General features: G+C 37.7%; 1 protein-coding gene across 4 annotated transcripts in view; it reads right to left on the bottom strand.

Moving 5' to 3' along the window:
- LOC133633677 (amyloid beta precursor protein binding family B member 2-like) overlaps positions 1–21,033 on the bottom strand; it is a 139,509-nt gene that overhangs the window by 29,821 nt on the left and 88,655 nt on the right. For 3 of the 4 annotated variants that reach the window (XM_062026296.1, XM_062026298.1, XM_062026295.1), the window contains 6 exons: positions 20,915–20,986; positions 20,142–20,192; positions 19,498–19,583; positions 19,268–19,328; positions 13,495–13,641; positions 7,881–8,008 (listed from right to left, as the gene is read on the bottom strand). In XM_062026296.1, coding sequence (XP_061882280.1) covers positions 7,881–8,008; positions 13,495–13,641; positions 19,268–19,328; positions 19,498–19,583; positions 20,142–20,192; positions 20,915–20,986 — 545 coding nt within the window. The remainder of the gene's footprint in view (positions 1–7,880; positions 8,009–13,494; positions 13,642–19,267; positions 19,329–19,497; positions 19,584–20,141; positions 20,193–20,914; positions 20,987–21,033) is intronic. The other variant, XM_062026297.1, reaches the window with a different exon arrangement.

Here is a 21,033-nt window from a genome sequence, read left to right on the forward strand (position 1 = left end):
ACCAGTTTGATACACACTTAAATAAATTGCCAGAAATAGCCAATTTGCTCAATTTACCTTTAACTCTATGTTATTATTAATAATTAATGATATTTACACTTAATTGAACGGTTTAAAAGAGGAGAAAACACGAAAAAAAAAATGACAATTAAATTTTGAAACATAGTTTATCTTCAATTTCGACTCTTTAAAATTCAAAATTCAACCGAAAAAAAGAAGAGAAAAACTAGCTAATTCGAATCTTTTTGAAAAAATTAAAAAAATAATTCATGGAACATCATTAGTAATTTTTCCTGATTAAGATTAATTTTAGAATTTTGATGACATGTTTTAAATAGGTTAAAATCCAATCTACACTTTGTTAGAATATATAACAAATTGGACCAAGCTATATTTCTAACAAAGACAAATCATTATTTCTTCTAGATTTTCCAGAACAAAAATTTTAAAAGAAATTCTAAAGATTTCGAAATAAGATTTAAATTTGATTCTACAGATTTTCTAGATTTGCCAGAATAATTTTTTTGAATTTTAATCATAATAAGTTTGAAGAAATATTTCACAAATATTCTTCGTCGAAAAAACAGAAGCTAAAATGAAGAATTAAATTAAAATGTATTTATTATTCTTTACAATAAAAAAATACATTTACTTGAACATTGATTTAAATTGTCAGGAAAGAAGAGGAAGGAATTTAAAAGGTAAAAAGGTATATGTGTTTAAAAATCCTAAAATCATTTTTAAGGTTGTATTTTTTCTCTAAAATTGTCTTTCTGAAAGTTATAAGAAGCAAAGTAAAAAAAATAATGAATTTATTTAAACAAGTGAAGACCAAGTCTTTAAAATATTTTCTTGGATTTTCAAATTCTATTTGAGTTTTGTCTCTCTTAGAATTAAAAATGTTGAGCAAAGCGAGACCAGCTTGCTAGTAAATAAATAACATTTAAAAAATAGATGCAGCTCACTGGTAAGTGCTGCTATTTGAGCTATTTTTAGAACAGGCCAGCGGGCTACTCATCTGGTCCTTACGGGCTACCTGGTGCCCGCGGGCACCGCGTTGGTGACCCCTGCACTACACCTTCACTACTGTACCTGTGTGTTACAATAATCATGTGTAAGTTATCACACAACTTTTATGCTTAAAGGCCGTTGCTATAGTTATTATCAATTGTGCTGAAGTTGTACTTTTCTATCTGTGCAGAGGGACAACTCGCAATCTTGGATTGCAGTCGTCTCTTATCAGTGTTTGTGTCCAGAACATCGAGTACCGTGACGCAGACAAAGCAGAGACAGGGCAATATCACGAGTGTCAGCACATTTGCATTTCTGAATAATCATATATTGTGTTTAACTGGGGCTGCTGGAATTACCCACCTTCCTACAGAAGCAGCCTCAGTGATGTAACCAGGGACCTCCCAAATAAATAGAGGAGCACGTGGGCTGTGCCTTAGAGCAGTGGTGGGAGTGTGCAGCCCCAAACGTCTCTCCTCATTGAGCCAAATTGAACTGTGTCTCTGCATGATTCCTTGCTTCTTGTCTTGTTTAATAAATGTCATCAGTGTTTGAACCTGACACTTCTTGACACATCACATCAGGGGGCTCGTCCACTAAGACACTTTAAAAAAATAGCTTTTAAAAATGAGAAACGTATGTAAAATGATCAAAAGTCATCACGTTATATTACGTGTATCAAAGTGGCCCCGGGTGTCCGACACTTGTCGGCGGGGAAAGTTTGGAGGTGCTCAAAAAGTCCGCAGCAGCTTGAAATGTACGAGAAGTGAATAAAACATCACTTCTTGAAGCCCTAATGAGACTCTTGTAGAACTATTTAGATTGAGTATTTTACACCCTAAATTTTACACCCTACTCACCCCCAAAATCCTCCACACGGCACCTCGGCTACGGACAGGCTAACCTCCTCCAACCTCTGAGGACAAAGCTACGGACAATGCTCCGCCGCTCCCAGTCTGTGGAACGCTCTCCCTGACCACCTGAGGGCACCACAGACTGTGGATGCTTTTAAAAAAAAGGCTTAAAAGCCCTTCTTTTTTTAAAAAAAGCAAAACTTTTTTTAGATATATGCATACCAGTTATAGCTGTATGGCCGTTCTAGTTTTAATTTGTATTTATTTCTTTATTATCTTTTTATTTATTTATGTATTTATTTTTTAATACACTGTAGCACTTTGAGATTGTTTACTCAATATAAAGTTCTTTTTACAAATAAAATCTATTATTATTAAATGAGTCACTTTTAAAACGCATACTGCAAAAAGGAGACATGACGTAGTGTGGTTATAAAAAAGGAGGTACTCACAGTGGTTTTGGATCCTTGACTCTCCTCAACCTGCCTGCTGCAAACCCAGTGAGTAGTAAGCACACCTCCCCCTTTATCACCCCCTCTCTCTCTCTCTCTCTCTCTCTCTCTCTCTCTCTCCTCCTTCATCCTCCTCGTCCGACCATCTCCACCCCGCCTCCTCCGATGCGGCTCCGTGAAATGCGGCCGCTCGTCCGGAAGAGAAAAGTACTCCAAGAGGTACTCGCGTGTGAGTACGACGTGTTTGACGCAGGTGTGTTCCGCAGTCTGTTGCCATGCCAACGCATCAGAACTCACACGGGTTGTTTATTTTCCCCACAATCAAACTGCAACAGTGTTTGTCAACCTTTTCTGAGCCGAGGCACACCATAAGCAGACAACATAAAAAATGTTTACCTTTTCCTGTGTGTAGTGTTTTACTTCTTGTCTTGCGCTCCTATTTTGTTGTTGGTTGTCATGTCGGATGCACTTTGTGGACGCCGTCTGCTGCTCCACAGTAAGTCTTTGCTGTCATCCAGCATTCTGTTTTGGTTGACTTTGCAGCCAGTTCAGTTTTAGCTTTGTTTAGCATAGCCATCCCTAAGCTTCAATGCCTTTTTTTTTTAGCATCACTTGCAATGCAAAAACTGAAATCTAAGTAAGATGAAATATGTCAAATAAGGGTGATATTTGCTTATTTTCTGTCTGATAAGATCATTCGTCTCACTAAGCAGATTTTATGTTAGTGTTTTACTTGTTTTAAGTGTTTTGCTCCTAAATGATCTCAGTAAGATATTACAGCTTGTTGCTGAGATTTGATGACCTATATTGAGTAAAACAGGCTTGAAACTATTTTTGTCCAAATGTCCAAAAGACACCCAGCAATGGTGCACAAGAAGGCGGGGAAGAAGAGGGGAAAAGGTGGCAAAAATGGTCAAAAGTCCCAATTTTGTCCAAAATACCTCCCCGGTTTCCAGTCCCACGAGTCCCGCCGCCGGGCCGCCCACGTCCCGGGATGCAAAAAATGTCCAAAACACACCCAGAAAAGTCCCAAGGGAAGTGGGGGAGAAAAGTGAGAAAAGTCGTCAAAAGTCCCCAAAAATGTTCAAAATACCTACCCAGGTTCGAGTCCCACAAGTCCGGTCGCCGGCCGCCCAAGTCCCAGGATGCAAAAAATATCCAAAACGCACCCAGCAAAGTCCCACGGGAAGTGGGGGAGAAAAGTGAGAAAAGTCGTCAAAAGTCCCCAAAAATGTTCAAAATACCTACTCAGGTTCGAGTCCCACAAGTCCGGTCGCCGGCCGCCCAAGTCCCGGGATGCAAAAAATATCCAAAACGCACCCAGCAAAGTCCCACGGGAAGTGGGGGAGGAAAGTGAGAAAAGTCGTCAAAAGTCCCCCAAAAAGTTTGAAATACCTACCCAGGTTCGAGTCCCACAAGTCCAGTCTCCGGCCGCCCAAGTCCCGGGATGAAAAAAATATCCAAAACGCACCCAGCAAAGTCCCACGGGAAGTGGGGGAGAAAAGTGAGAAAAGTCGTCAAAAGTCCCCAAAAATGTTCAAAATACCTACCCAGGTTCGAGTCCCACAAGTCCCGTCTCCGGCCGCCCAAGTCCCGGGATGCAAAAAATATCCAAAACGCACCCAGCAAAGTCCCACGGGAAGTGGGGGAGAAAAGTGAGAAAAGTCATCAAAAGTCCCCAAAAATGTTCAAAATACCTACCCAGGATCGAGTCCCACAAGTCCCGTCGCCGGCCGCGCAAGTCCCGGGATGCCCAAAATGTCCATGACACACCCAGCAAAGTCCCACTGGGATGGGGGATGAAAGTTGGAAAAGTCGGCCAAAGTCCCAAAAATGTTCAAAGTACCTACCCAGGTTGGAGTCCCACATGGAGTGTCTCGAACCCGGGTGTGATTTTTGAACATTTTACCGACTTTTCTAACATTGACACAATTGTGTCTCATATTAAAACAGATGACAGCCAAATAGACTTTGCTGTTTTATTTTCAGTGAAACAATAGAAAACACGTACTCATATAGTAGTACACTTGTTATTAGTGAGAATATACTTATTTTAAAGGCCTACTGAAATGAAATGTTTTTATTTAAACGGGAATAGCAGATCCATTCTATGTGTCATACTTGATCATTTCGCCATATTGCCATATTTTTGCTGAAAGGATTTAGTAGAGAACATCGACGATAAAGTTCGCAACTTTTGCTCGCTGATAAAAAAAAGCCTTGCCTGTAGCGGAAGTAGCGTGACGTCACAGGTTGAAAGGCTCCTCACATTTCCCCATTGTTTACACCAGCAGCGAGAGAGATTCGGACCGAGAAAGCGACGATTACCCCATTAATTTGAGCCAGGATGAAAGATTCTTGGATGAGGAACGTGAGAGTAAAGGACTAGAGTGCAGTGCAGGACGCATCTTTTTTCGCTCTGACCGTAACTTAGGTACAAGCTGGCTCATTGGATTCCACACTCTCTCCTTTTTCTATTGTGGATCACAGATTTGTATTTTAAACCACCTGGGATACTATATGCTCTTGAAAATGAGAGTCGAGAACGCCAAATGGACATTCACAGTGACTTTTATCTCCACGACAATACATCGGCGAAACACTTTAGCTACGGAGCTAACGTGATAGCATCGTGCTTAACTGCAGATAGAAACAAAAGAAATAAACCCCTGACTGGAAGGATAGACAGAAGATCAACAATATTATTAAACCATGGACATGTAACTACACGGTTAATAATTCCCAGCCTGGCGAAGCTTAATGCTGTTGCTAACGACGCCATTGAAGCTAACTTAGCAACGGGACCTCACAGAGCTATGCTAAAAACATTAGCTCTCCACCTACGCCAGCCAGCCCTCATCTGCTCATCAACACCCGTGCTCACCTGCGTTCCAGCGATCGACGGCGCGACGAAGGACTTCACCCGATCACCGATGCGGTCGGCGGCTAGCGTCGGATAGCGCGTCTGCTATCCAAGTCAAAGTCCTCCTGGTTGTGTTGCTGCAGCCAGCCACTAATACACCGATCCCACCTACAGCTTTCTTCTTTGCAGTCTCCATCGTTCATTAAACAAATTGCAAAAGATTCACCAACACAGATGTCCAGAATACTGTGGAATTTTGAGATGAAAACAGAGCTTTTTTGTATTGGACTCAATGGCGTCCGAATACTTCCATTTCAACCATTGACGTCACGCGCATTAATTAGAATGGCGGTACTATACTAGTACCGGTATACCGTACAACCCTAGTCTGAAGTGTCATCTTGTTCCCCTTGTTGAATTAATAGCAGATTGACCTTGGTGGAAACATGCTATTTACAGTATACACTGGTACCTCCAGGTATGCGTTAGGTTATGACCCTTCCGCCGAAGCTGAACGAGTCGACAACGCCAGCTAAGAACGTCAAAACAATATCCAAACGGCGAACATTTATCGGGGGCATATGGAGAAGCTGCTGATGGTGTGCTTGACCGAGGACATACCGTAGAAGTGTGCTCTCAAAAGTACATTGTTGTCACATTAGTTCATACAACTACTGCAGTTGTTAGTCCTACATTCTATTGTGTTGCTTCATACGATATTTATTATTTAAAAGTTGTGTTTCCTCTTTAAAAGGCATGTTGAGAGTTAATAATAATAATAATAGATTTTATTTGTAAAAAGCACTTTCCATGGAGCAAACAACCTCAAAGTGCTACAGTGTATTAAAAAAATAAAATAAAAGATAATAAAAATAACTACAAATAAAAACTAGAACTAGCACGCATATATCTAAAAAAAGGCTTTTTTAAAAAGAAGTGTTTTTAAGCCTTTTTTAAAAGCATCCAAACGTTGCTGTTTCGGGGTGTTGAGCGCTGATGATGAAATGGATTACAATGCACACCAGGTGTCACCAACGCGGTGCCCGCGGGCACCAGGTAGCCCGTAAGGACCAGATGAGTAGCCCGCTGGCCTGTTCTAAAAATAGCTCAAATAGCAGCACTTACTAGTGAGCTGCCTCTATTTTTTCAATTGTATTTATTTACTAGCAAGCTGGTCTCGCTTTGCCCGACATTTTTAATTCTAAGAGAGACAAAACTCAAATAGAATTTGAAAATCTAAGAAAATATTTTAAAGACTTGGTCTTCACTTGTTTAAATAAATTCTTTTTTTTTTTTACTTTGCCTCTTATAACTTTCAGAAAGACAATTTTAGAGAAAAAATACAACCTTAAAAATGATTTTAGGATTTTTAAACACATATACCTTTTTACCTTTTGAATTCCTTCCTCTTCTTTCCTGACAATTTAAATCAATGTTCAAGTAAATTAATTTTTTTATTGTAAAGAATAATAAATACATTTTAATTTAATTCTTCATTTTAGCTTCTGTTTTTTTGACGAAGAATATTTGTGAAATATCACTTATTATAATTAAAATTCAAAAAAATTATTCTGGCAAATCTAGAAAATCTGTAGAATCAAATTTAAATCTTCTTTCAAAGTCTTTTGAATTTCTTTTAAAATTTTTGTTCTGGAAAATCTAGAAGAAATAATGATTTGTCTTTGTTAGAAATATAGCTTGGTCCAATTTGTTATATATTCTAACAAAGTGTAGATTGGATTTTAACCTATTTAAAACATGCCATCAAAATTCCAAAATTAATCTTAATTAGGAAAAATGACTAATGATGTTCCATAAATAATTTTTTTAATTTTTTCAAAAACATTCGAATTAGCTAGTTTTTCTCTTCTTTTTTTCAGTTGAACTTTGAATTTTAAAGAGTCGAAATTGAAGATAAACTATGTTTCAAAATTTAATTGTCATTTTTTTTCGTGTTCTCTCCTCTTTTAAACCGTTCAATTAAGTGTAAATATCATTAATTATTAATAATAACATAGAGTTAAAGGTAAATTGAGCAAATTGGCTATTTCTGGCTATTTATTTAAGTGTGTATCAAACTGGTAGCCCTTTCGCATTAATCAGTACCCAAGAAGTAGCTCTTGCTTTCAAAAAGGTTGGTGACCCCTGATGCACACTATGGGAGACCGGGCTTTCTGCTCCGCCACTCCCTGACCACCTGAGGGCACCACAGACTGAAAAAAGGCTTAAAACCCCTTATTTTTCAAAAAAAGCCTTTTTTTTATATGTATGTGTGCTAGTTCTAGCTATTAGGCTGTTCTCGTTTTTATTTTTTTTACTATTTATTTTACTTGTTGGGGGCAGCTATTATTTTTTAAATGCACTGTAGCACTTTGATGTTGTTTGCTCAATGTAAAGTGCTTTTACAAATAAAATGTATTATTATTATTATTATACTGTACACAGCATCTCTGGGTGGGACACAGCACCCTCTGCTGGCCACCCTGCAGCACACCTAAAGTCACATGAAATATCTGTACAGACACACAAGCCGGTGCATCACCCAAAAAGGTCATCCTGTAGAAAACAAGTCATCCGTGTCATCAATCATTAGATGTAATCTGCCTCCATCCTGACCTTCTGGCGGGTGCGGGAGTCGTGTCATTTGACCGGTGAAACGTTTAAAAGGCCTCAGCATGCCAAAACCGGCGAGGAACCCACCTGCCGTTGTCTCGTCCCACACCCCACACTCGGATGCTGGCGATGGGCTGAGAGTGGAGAACGCTGCGGTCCATGGGGTCCACCAGGTTTAGCATGTTGTTCTCCAGCAGCAGGTACATGTCCTTGCCCTAAACACATGGACACTTTTTACTATGCATACAGAGCAGCTCTATTCTCTACATCCCCCACAAGTCTCCTTGCTTTATACCAGGGGTCGGCAACCCAAAATGTTGAAAGAGCCATATTGGACCAAAAATACAAAAACAAATCTGTCTGGAGCCGCAAAAAATTAAAAGCCATATTACATGTGTCATGAGATGTAAATGTAATTAAGAGGACTTAAAGGAAACTAAATGAGCTCAAATATAGCTACAAATGAGGCATAATGATGCAATATGTACATATCGCTAGCCTAAATAGCATGTTAGCATCGATTAGCTTACAGTCATGCAGTGACCAAATATGTCTGATTAGCACTCCACACAAGTCAATAACATCAACAAAACTCACCTTTGTGCATTCACGCACAACGTTAAAAGTGTGGTGGACAAAATGAGACAGAAAAAGAAGTGGCATAAAACACGTCCTAGAAAGTCGGAGAAAGTTATACATGGAAACAAACTATATGGTGAGTTCAAGGACCGCCAAAATTAGTAGGACAAAACGGCGCTCGCCAAATACTCGAATCAGTGAAGCATATTTAATATAAACAGTGTGATTTATAACAATTAGGGAGGTTTGTGTCATGTTTGTCCTCCTACAGAAACAATACTAAAACAAAAAAAATAGATTTTTTCCCCCTCATCTTTTTCCATTCTTCATACATTTTTGAAAAATCTCCAGAGAGCCACTAGGGCTCACACGGTCACTAAGATGGGCATTATGTTTGACACATCAACCTAATGTGTATTATATTTATCCATGAGAGCATTTTTATTGTAAATTGTGAGGTGTGTGTGTTAAAATCAAGGTTGTTTTTACAAATGATGACAGATGTGAACAAAAGCATGTATTGTCTGTGTGATGATGTAAATGAGGTGTGCTTGTATTGTATATTAAGTATGTGTCCATGAAAGGGCATTTTATGACTTTTTTCTTAATACTTGTGTATGATTTTATTGTCATAATTTTATTGCATGATTTTTGTATCCCTTTAATTTAGGTAGCCAGGGACTGCAGATGGAAATGAGCTATTTAGCTATAATCTGGTACAGAACATATCTGTCTTTGAGCTTCATGTTTCTGTACATTGTCCCTTCAAATAAAGACTAAACAAACAAAAAAAAGGGCGGCGCTAAAGAGCCGCATGAGGCTCTAGAGCCGCGGGTTGCCGACCCCCGGTTTATACCAATCTAATATCTGATCCACACTAACAGAAGAAACCCTAAAAGCGGTGAAGTTGTCACGTTGTGTAAATGGTAAATAAAAAGAGAATACAACAAATCCTTTTCAACTGATATTCAATTGAAAAGACTGCAAAGACAAGATATTTCAGGTTCACACTCAGAAACTTTGCTATTTTTTGCAAATATTAGCTCATTTGGAATTTGACGCCTGCAACATGTTTCAAAAAAGCTGGCACAAGTGGCAAAAAAGAGTGAGAAAGTTGAGGAATGCTCGTCAAAGACTTATTTGGAACATCCCACAGGTGAACAGGCTAATTGGGAACAGGTGGGTGCCATGATTGGGTATAAAAGCAGCTTCAGTCATTCACAAACAAGGACGGGGCGAGGGTCACCACTTTGTCAACAAATGCCTGAGCAAATTGTTTAACAACAACATTTCTCAACAAGGAATTTAGGGATTTCACCATCTAAGCTCCGTAATATCATCAAAAGGTTCAGAGAATGTGGAGAAATCTCTGCACGCAAGCCATGATATTACACACCTTGGATCCCTCAGGCATCAAAAAGCCACATCAGTGTGTAAAGGATATCACCACATGGGCTCAGGAACACTTCAGAAAACCACTGTCAGTAACTAGGGATGTCTGATAATGGCTTTTTGCCGATATCCGATATTCCGATTTTGTCCAAATCTTTAATTACCGATACTGATATCAACCGATACCGATATCAACCAATACCGATATCAACCGATACCGATATCAACCGATACGATATATACAGTCGTGGAATTAACACATTATTATGCCTAATTTGGACAACCAGGTATGGTGAAGATAAGGTCCTTTTTGTAAAAATCAATAAAATAAAATGAGATAAATAAACTAAAAACATTTTCTTGAATAACAAAGAAAGTAAAACAATACAAAACAGTTACATAGAAACTAGTAATTAATGAAAATGAGTAAAATTAACTGTTAATGGTTAGTACTATTAGTGGAGCAGCAGCACGCACAATCATGTGTGCTTACGGACTGTATCCCTTGCAGACTGTATTGATATATATTGATATATAATGTAGGAACCAGAATATTAATAACTAGGGATGTCCGATAATGGCTTTTTGCCGATATCCGATATTCTGATATTGTCCAACTCTTTAAGTACCGATACCGATATCAACCGATACCGATATATGCAGTCGTGGAATTAACACATTATTATGCCTAATTTGGACAACAATGTGTGGTGAAGATAAGGTACTTTTAAAAAAAATAATAATAATAAGATAACTAAATTAAAAACATTTTCTTGAATAAAAAAGAAAGTACAACAATATAAAAACAGTTACATAGAAACTAGTAATTAATGAAAACTAGTAAAATTAACTGTTAAAGGTTAGTACTATTAGTGGAGCAGCAGCACGCACAATCATGTGTGCTTACGGACTGTATCCCTTGCAGACTGTGTTGATATATATTGATATATAATGTAGGAAGCAGAATATTAATAACAGAAAGAAATGGGGGAAGGGAGGTTTTTTGGGTTGGTGCACTAATTGTAAGTGTATCTTGTGTTTTTTATGTTGATTTAATAAAAAATAAAAAAAACCAAAAAAACGATACCGATAATAAAAAAAAACGATACCGATAATTTCCGATATTACATTTTAAAGCATTTATCGGCCAATAATATCAGCAGGCCGATATTATCGGACATCTCTATCAGTAACTACAATAGTTCGCTACATCTGTAAGTGCAAGTTAAAACTCTACTATGCAAAGCCAAAGCCATTTATCAACAACACCCAGAAACAAGCTCATCTAAGATGGACTGATGCAAAGTGGAAAAGTGTTCTGTGGTCTGACGAGTCCACATTTCAAATTGTTTTTGGAAACTGGTGGACCAAAGAGGAAAAGAACCATCCGGATTGTTCTAGGGTGAAAGTGTAAAAGGCAGCATGTGTGATGGTATGGGGGTGTATTAGTGGCCAAGACATGGGTAACTTACACATCTGTGAAGGCACCATTCATGCTGAAAGGTACATACAGCTTTTGGAGCAACAGATGTTGCCATCCAAGCAACGTTATCATGGACGCCCCTGCTTATTTCGGCAAGACGATGCCATTATTCATAGTAAAAGAGTGCGGGTACTAGACTGGCCTGCCTGTAGTCCAGACATTGAGAATGTGTGGCAGCTAAAATATGAGAAGGGAGACTGTTGAACAACTTAAGCTGTACATCAAGCAAGAATGGGAAAGAATTCCACTTCAAAAATGTGTCTCCTCACTTCCCAAACCTTTACTGAGTGTTGTTAAAAGGAAAGGCCATGTAACACACTGGTCAAAATGCCTTTTTTTGCAATGTGTTGCTGCCATTACATTCTAAGTTCATGATTATTTGCAAGAAATAGCAAAGTTTGTCAGTGTGAACATGAAATATCTTGTCTTTGCAGTCTATTCAATTGAATATAAGTTGAAAAGGATTTGTTGTATTCTCTTTTTATTTAATATTTACACAACGTGACAACTTCACTGCTTTTGTAAGATGAGCAGACAACTCGGAACAAAAGAGGAACATGTTTTTTTGTTGAAACGTTCATTAGTGGTGTGGGAGGACTCGGGCTTTCAAGTCTCCAAACAAATCATCAAACTCCTGGAAGAAAAAAAAACGGTCCTTAAAGGGGAAGTGCATTCTTTTTACCATTGTTTCTATCATTCACAATCCATCTTTGAGACAAGAACATGTGTTGTTCTCTTTGTTGTTTATTCTAAATCGCAAAAAAAGGCTAGCAAGAGGTGGCTAACAATGTCGCTAACAGAGTCATCTACTGCATTCTGCCAAAAATAACGCCAACAATACTCAATTTGCATGCTGTGACCTGCGTACTGACAGGTACTAGCCACCTTGTTACTGGAAGAGATAACTCAGAGGAACTACTTTTAGTAAGCCGGCGCCTTGCCAACAGAGGTTGTCTCACGCAAAGATTGTGAAGTTCACCGAAAAAAGTGCAGTTCCCGTTTAAGACTCATGGAAAGGTTGTTCCTGCCTCCACAAATCCACGACTGGAGTTCTCTCACCTCCCCCTAGATGTTCTCTCACCTCCCCCCAGATGTTCTCTCACCTCCCCCCAGATGTTCTCTCACCTCCCCCCAGATGTTCTCTCACCTCCCCGTAGATATTCTCTCACCTCCCCCTAGATGTTCTCTCACCTCCCCCCAGATGTTCTCTCACCTCCCCGTAGATATTCTCTCACCTCCCCCTAGATGTTCTCTCACCTCCCCGTAGATATTCTCTCACCTCCCCCTAGATGTTCTCTCACCTCCCCCCAGATGTTCTCTCACCTCCCCCTGGATGTTCTCTCACCTCCCCCTAAATGTTCTCTCACTTTCCCCCAGATGTTCTCTCACCTCCCCCTAGATGTTCTCTCACCTCCCCCCAGATGTTCTCTCACCTCCCCCTAGATGTTCTCTCACCTCCCCCCAGATGTTCTCTCACCTCCCCCCAGATGTTCTCTCACCTCCCCGTAGATGTTCTCTCACCTCCCCCTAGATGTTCTCTCACTTTCCCCCAGATGTTCTCTCACCTCCCCCTAGAAGTTCTCTCACCTCCCCCTAAATTTTCTCTCACTTTCCCCCAGATGTTCTCTCACCTCCCCCTAGATGTTCTCTCACCTCCCCCCAGATGTTCTCTCACCTCCCCCTAGATATTCTCTCACCTCCCCCTAGATGTTCTCTCACCTTCCCCCAGATGTTCTCTCACCTCCCCCTAGATGTTCTCTCACCTCCCCCTAGATGTTCTCTCACCTCCCCCCAGATGTTCTCTCAACTCCCCCCAGATGGTCTCTCACCTCCCCCCAGATGTTCTCTCACCTCCCGCCAGATGTTCTCTCACCTCCTCCTAGATGTTCTCTCACCTCCCCCCAGATGTTCTCTCACCTCCCCCCAGATGTTCTCTCACCTCCCCCCAGATGTTCTCTCACCTCCTCCTAGAAGTTCTCTCACCTCCCCCCAGATGTTCTCTCACCTCCTCCTAGATGTTCTCTCACCTCCCCCTAGATGTTCTCTCACCTCCTCCTAGATGTTCTCTCACCTCCCCCCAGATGTTCTCTCACCTCCTCCTAGAAGTTCTCTCACCTCCCCCCAGATGTTCTCTCACCTCCTCCTAGATGTTCTCTCACCTCCCCCCAGATGTTCTCTCACCTCCCCCCAGAAGTTCTCTCACCTCCTCCTAGATGTTCTCTCACCTCCCCCCAGATGTTCTCTCACCTCCCCCCAGATGCCGACCGTGTCGCGGATGTCGTTCTTGCAGTAGGACAGCTGGCGGATGCAGTTGTTGACGGCCACGCTGCTCTTCCCGGGCGCCAGGTCGTCCTCCGCCATCTCCACCCACCCCAGGGAGCGCACTGCGAAACACTGGAAGACACACAAGACGTCAGGTTAGCATCCGCGCTAACATCTCTCAATTTATTATTATTATTCCGTCGCAAAACTTTGCGGCGCTCCACAGCCCAAAGTTTTCATCCAACCGGAGCCGTTAAAGTATCAAAACGCTCGGCTCGACCGGGGAATCGCAAGCCTTCTAAAACAATTGTGAAAAAATATTTTTTTTTACCCAAATATTTAGTTACCCAGAATTCCCGGTTTTCCGGGTCATTTTTCCCATTGAAAATGAATGGGCCATTTCTCCAACTTGCACAATCTCCACATTTTATCCCCGATTTGAATCGTTCCAACATCCACACACTTCTCTCACCTGGACAATCAAACTACCAGTTTATGAGCTCAAAATAATTCCAGGAATTACCGGTTTTTCAAAGCCCCATTTTTCACCTCTTCCTGGAAAGTTTTCACAGTCCACGTGTTTTGACCATTCCACCTTCAAAACATTCTTCTTAGTTGGGACAACAAAACTAGCATTTACAAATTGTCGTTTTTCCCAAAATTCCAGGATTTTCGAAAAACCCATTTCAATTCAAACTGTTACTACGTCAACATTTTTCAACCCTTTTGAAAAATGTATTATGCATATTTTCAAAAATTCCTGATTTTCCCCAAATTACTAAGAAATTCCCATTTAAATGAATAGAAGTATTCATAGTTATACAATGCCCAAACATTTGCGCCATTTTTTTTACCCAAATCCAATTTTTACCCGAATTTTACCCTTATTTCACCGCATCCATATACATTTTTTTACAGTCCACATTTTTCAATCGTTTTTGACCATTCCACCTTCAAAACATTCTTCTTAGTTGGGACAACAAAACTAGCATTTACAAATTCTCGTTTTTCCCAAAATTCCAGGATTTTCAAAATACCCATTTCAATTCAAACTGTTACTACGTCAACATTTTTCAACCCTTTTGAAAAATGTATTATGCATATTTTCAAAAATTCATGATTTTCCCCAAATTACTAAGAAATTCCCATTTAAATGAATAGAAGTATTCATAGTTATACAATGTCCAAAAATTTGCGCCATTTTTTTTACCCAAATCCAATTTTTACCCGAATTTTACCCTTATTTCACCCCATCCATAACATTTTATACAGTCCACATTTTTCAATAGTTTTTGACCATTCCACCTTCAAAACATTCTTCTTAGTTGGACAACAAAACTAGCATTTACAAATTCTTGTTTTTCCACAAATTCCACGATTTTCGAAATACCCATTTCAATTCAAACTGTTACTACGTCAACATTTTTCAACCGTTTTGAAAAATTCCAACACCAACCCATTCAGACTGTAACTCATTCTATTATATATATTTTCAAAAACTCCCACTTTTCCCGAAAATACCAAATTTCCAAGAAATTCCCATTTAAATGAATAAAAGTATTCATAGTTATACAATGCCCGAAAATTTGTGCCATTTTTTTACCCCTTCCATTACATTTTTCACAGTCCACATTTTTCAATCGTTTTTGACCATTCCACCTTCAAAACATTCTTCTTAGTTGGGACAACAAAACTACCAATTACAAATTCTTGTTTTTCCCCAAATTCCAGGATTTTCGAAATACCCATACGTCAACATTTTTCAACCGTTTTGAAAAATTCCAACACCAACCCATTCATACTGTAACTTGTTCTGTTACCTATATTTTCAAAAACTCCCGCTTTTCCCGAAAATACCAAATTTCCAGGAAATTCCCATTTAAATGAATGGACATATTCATAGTTATACAATGCCCAAAAATTTGCGCCATTTTTTTACCCAAAATTTACCCTATTTTCACCCCTTTCATTACATTTTTCACAGTCCACATTTTTCAATCGTTTTTGACCATTCCACCTTCAAAACATTCTTCTTAGTTGGGACAACAAAACTAGCATTTACAAATTCTCGTTTTTCCCAAAATTCCAGGATTTTCAAAATACCCATTTCAATTCAAACTGTTACTACGTCAACATTTTTCAACCCTTTTGAAAAATGTATTATGCATATTTCCAAAAATTCCCGATTTTCCCCAAATTACTAAGAAATTCCCATTTAAATGAATAGAAGTATTCATAGTTATACAATGCCCAAAAATTTGCGCCATTTTTTTTTTATTACCCAAATCCAATTTTTACCCTTATTTCACCCCATCCATAAAATTTTTTACTTGAGAATCCTTTTTTTTCTTGCAGAAATTAGTTTTTGTAGTTTTTTACTTGCAGATTTTTTTTTTCTAACTTGCAAATCGTTTTTTCAATTGTGGAAATCGTTTTTTACTTGTAAATATTTTTTTTTAGTTGCAGAAAGTTGTTTTCATACTTGCAGAAAATTGTTTTTTTTTACTTGAGAATCATTGAGCAGGACCAACAACATTGTTATGTGTGGTAGTTACTTCACTACATACATTTACAATTTGATATCTACATATTTTATAACGTTACTATTAAAAGAGAACCAAGTATTTAAAAAAATTTATTCTGCAAGGAGCGGCACTGCTCCTTCTTACCACTGAGGGGCGCTGTTGTCTCATCTCTCAACTGCAGACAGAATGACTAAGCAAAGCTGATTGAACCTTTTTTTTATTTACTTCTTTATTAAAAAAAAAAAAAAAAAGCCAGACGTGTAGTATTAATTAGATAAGGCTTTAATTTTAGAGATGAGATTTATGTTTTTTGTAAAAGATTCGGATCTTGAGGAGACGTTCCTTTTAAAGAGTCGTTACAAAGATTATTATTGTATTTTATTTTATTTTTTAAAGTTTTTTAATTTGATTAAGGAAACAATCACAAGTGTCAGTTATAAGATAAGATGTAAGTCAGAATAATTTAATTTACACAAATAAATAATTACTGTGAATGATTCTGAAATATTGGCTAAGATTTGATCTTTTGTTGTGTTTTCATTGCAAAAACTCCATTAGGAGGTTCCCATTTTCCCCTCACCCCCCAAAAAATGTGCATGGTTTTAACAATATAGAAAAATGATACACAAATAATAAGAATAAAATGCATACATGGATATAAAAAGTACAAATAAAACGACAATAAAAATGATGCTACATACCTGGAAAAAATGGGTTTCAATAATTGTTTTACTAAATGCATTCGTTCTTTCAATTTAGACAGAAAAAAAAATGCATTTTTTAAACTTTAATATTATCTGATCATGCCAATTATATTATAATATACTGTATAGCAAAATTATTTTTGTGAGCTAAAAACAAATAGTTCAATATCTGCTTGTCACCTTTATTTATGATTTTAAAGCAAGTTAGACATTAAAAAAAAATCTAATAATCAAGAGGAAATATGCATTTTGATTAATCATGATTGATCACAGGTTATTACCCGCATGCATAATGTCAATTCATTTAAAAAAAAAAAAAAAGCGGCCCCCTGAAAGCAGAAACTCCTGCGACGTGGCCCTCAATGAAAATAAGTTTGACACCCGATTTAGAATAATGACCCCGACAAGTGAATCCAAATAAAAATCAATAAATAAAAGAAAAAATAATAATTAAAAAATATATATCAATATTTTGTATAATTTTACTGTATATGTCATTTTTTTTAAATTCAGTGTATAATATTCCAGTTAAAAAATTCAGTGGTAAAAAAAAATCTGTGTATAAAATTCCAGTTAAATTAAATTCTGTGTGTAAAATAAATTCAGCGTGTAGAAAACCAGTTTAAAAAAATTCAGTGCATAAAATTTCCAGTTTCAAAAAAATTCCGGGTATAAAAATTCACTGAAAAAAAATTAAGTGTATAAAAATCCAGTTCAAAAACAGCGACGTGGCCCTCAATGAAAATTAGTTTGACACCCCTGATTTAGAATAATGACCCCGATAAGTGGATCCCAATTAAAAAAAATATTTAAAAAAATAAAAAAATGTATATCAATATTTTCTATAATTTTACTGTACATGTAATTTAAAACGAAAAAAATCAGTGTATTAAATTCCAGTTAAAAAATTCAGTGTATAAAAAATCAGTTAAAAAAAAAATCTGTGTATAAAAATCCAGTTAAAATAAATTCTGTGTGTAAAATAAATTCAGTGTATACAAATCCAGTTTTAAAAAATTTGGTGCATAAAATTTCCAGTTTAAAAAAATTCCGGGTATAAAAATTCAGTGAAAAAAATTAACTGCGACGTGGCCCTCAATGAAAATGAGTTTGACAACCCTGATTTAGAATAATGACCCCGACAAGCGAATCCAAATAAAAATAAATAAATACAAGAAAAAATAAATACAATTATAAAATAATAATTTAAAAAAAATATACCAATATTTTCTATAATTTTACTGTATATGTAATTTAAAAAAAAATCTGTGTATAAAATTCCAGTTAAAAAATTCAGTGGAAAAAAAATCTGTGTATAAAAATCCAGTTAAAATAAATCCTTTGCATAAAATTTCCAGTTTCAAAAAATTCCGGGTATAAAAATTCAGTGAAAAAAACTAAGTGTATAAAAATCCAGTTTACAAACTGCGACGTGGCCCTCAATGAAAATGAGTTTGAAATAACCTGATTAAGAATAATGACCCCGACAAGTGAATCCCAATAAAAATAAATAAATACAAGAAAAAATACATACAATTATAAAATAATAATAAAAAAATATATATCAATATTTTCTATAATTTTACTGTGTATGTAATTTAAAAACAATTCAGTGTATAAAATTCCAGTTAAAAAATTCAGTGAAATAAAAAATCTGTGTATAAAAATCCAGTTAAAATAAATTCTGTGTGTAAAATAAATTCAGCTTATAGAAATCCAGTTTTAAAAAATTCAGTGTCTTAAAATTCAGTGAAAAAAAATTAAGTGTATAAAAATCCAGTTTAAAAACTGCGATGTGGCCCTCAATAAAAATGAGTTTGACACCCGTGGTTTAGAATAATTACCCTGAAAAGTGAATCCAAATAAAAATCCATAAATAAAAGAAAAAATAATAATAAAAAAATATATACCAATATTTTCTATAATTTTACTGTACATGTAATTAAAAAAAGAAATCAGTTTATAAAATTCTAGTTAAAAAATCAGTGTATAAAAATTCAGAGAAAAAAATATATATGTATAAAAATCCAATTAAAATAAATTCTGTGTGTAAAATAAATTCAGCATATAGAAATCCAGTTTTAAAAAATTCAGGGCATAAGATTTCCGGTTTCAAAAAATTCGGGGTATAAAAATTCTGTGAAAAAAATTAAGTGTATAAAAATCCAATTTAAAAACTGCGACGTGGCCCTCAATGAAAGTGAGTTTGACACCCCTGATTTAGAATAATGACCCCGACAAGTGAATCCCAATAAAAAAAATAAAAATAAAAGAAAAAATAAATAAATAAATATTTATTTAATTATTAAAAAATAATAATTAAAAAAGATATATATCAATATTTTCTATAATTTTACTGTTTATGTAATAAAAATTTTTTTTTAAAAATAGCTAAATTACCTTTGATGGATTTTAAAGTGCAGTTGCCATCGCATTGCAGACGCTAAACTTGCAGGTGCATCCAATCCTGACTCCCAACTAGCAACCAGCTCACTTCAAAGACTGGATTTGTGGTCAGACCTGCGTTACCTTGGACTGTGGGTCACCGTTGGTGCTGCCGGAGTCGTCTTCTTCCGCAGCTGGACGGTTCCTGAGCAGCCACACAAAGCGATGAGATTAGTATTGCTGGTGCAGCCATCAGCTGCACTCAAGCAGAGCCTTCATTACGCTAACAGACAGCCACTTCCTGACTGCCACAGCACACTTCCTGCTGACTTGGACGCAGTAATTAAACACCGACTTGTCGAATGCAACTTTACCTTAACTTCAGCGAGGCGTAGCGAAGCGTTGCGCCCTCAAACTCCTTCAAACTGGGGTCAGGGTTCACCGTGGCCGCCTGCAAGTCCTGGTGCAAGAAGGCAAGAGTCAGGATGGAGGGAAAGAAGCAAGGACACACGGAGGACCTTCAAGCCCCTTTCACACACGGACCACTCACTAACAGGGCTCCAATGCAAAAAAAAAAAAAAAAAAAGCCTCTGCGCATGCGCATAGCATAGATCCAACGAATCGATGACTAAATTAATCGGCAACTATTTTTATAATTGATTTTAATCGATTTAATCGATTAGTTGTATGTATGTATATATACATGTATATATATATATATATATATATATACAGCGATGTGTGGCTGGGTGTAGTGCCCCGGATGTGTGGCTGGGTGTAGTGCCCCGGATGTGTGGCTGGGTGTAGTGCAACAGGACATGCTGAGTCAGTCATGCTGTAGATGCAGCAGGAAGCCCAGCGAAGCAACGAGCGTTTGACTTGATGGCGTTAGGGCGCACGCCGCAACGCCGCCGCCCGCCGGACGGGTGGATGTGAAAGTGTGGGCGGTGCATGCAGTCTTGCAGTTAGAGGTGAAGCACAAGGTCACAAGGTGAGGCAAGGTCATGGTCATACTTGCCTTCCACACCTCGCTATCAATCTTCCCGCCAAAATCACGGCGGACCTGAGTCTACCCACGCCGTTTAGCGAGTGCACGTATAGTCGGGGGAGGGGAGGGGAGAGACAGAAAAAGGTTAGCCGGCTGCACACCTGGTGTTTGTTACAATCAGGAGCAACTCTGCAACACACTGCTCCTATTGAACAGTCACCTTGCTTTTAAAGGGGAAGTGCACTTTTAATTCTTTGTGTGTCCATCATTCACAATCATATATATATATATATATATATATATATATATATATATATATATATATATATATATATATATATATATATATATATATATATATATATATATATATATATATAGCCAGGCCCCTGGCCATTTTTTTTTAACCCAATGTGGCCCCCGGGTCAAACAGTTTGGGGACCCCTGGTGTATACCAACAAAAAAATGCGGTCGGTGTCACTTGAGGGCAGAAAAGTCAGATTTGGTGTGCAGTGTACACGAGGGTCTTAGAGGGTCTTAGAGGGTCTTAGAGGGTCTTAGAGGGCACTATAGAGGCACTCCAATTGACTCCATTGTTAGCTGACTTTTGCTAATGTTTATTTACGATTTAGAATGCAAAAAAAAACATATTGTGAATGATAGACAAAAGTCCCAAAAAAGTGCAGTTCCCCTTTAAGAACCTGCTGATTGTTAATTAGTGAAATGTTCTTGGCAAACAGCCAGGATTTAGACTCCGGGATGATTGAGCAGGAGCCAAAGCAGAAAGATGGAGGCCAGCTCACCTTGTCTTTGTCATACTGAAGCTGGGACGCACAGTCCTGCTCCGACATGCCCTGGAGCGATGTGGACCGGGGCTGGACCAGGACAAGAACCAGGACAGGGAGAGAAAACGTCAACATGT

Source organism: Entelurus aequoreus, linkage group LG18, assembly GCF_033978785.1.
Source record: "Entelurus aequoreus isolate RoL-2023_Sb linkage group LG18, RoL_Eaeq_v1.1, whole genome shotgun sequence".
In the NCBI taxonomy this organism is placed as follows: Eukaryota; Metazoa; Chordata; class Actinopteri; order Syngnathiformes; family Syngnathidae; genus Entelurus; species Entelurus aequoreus.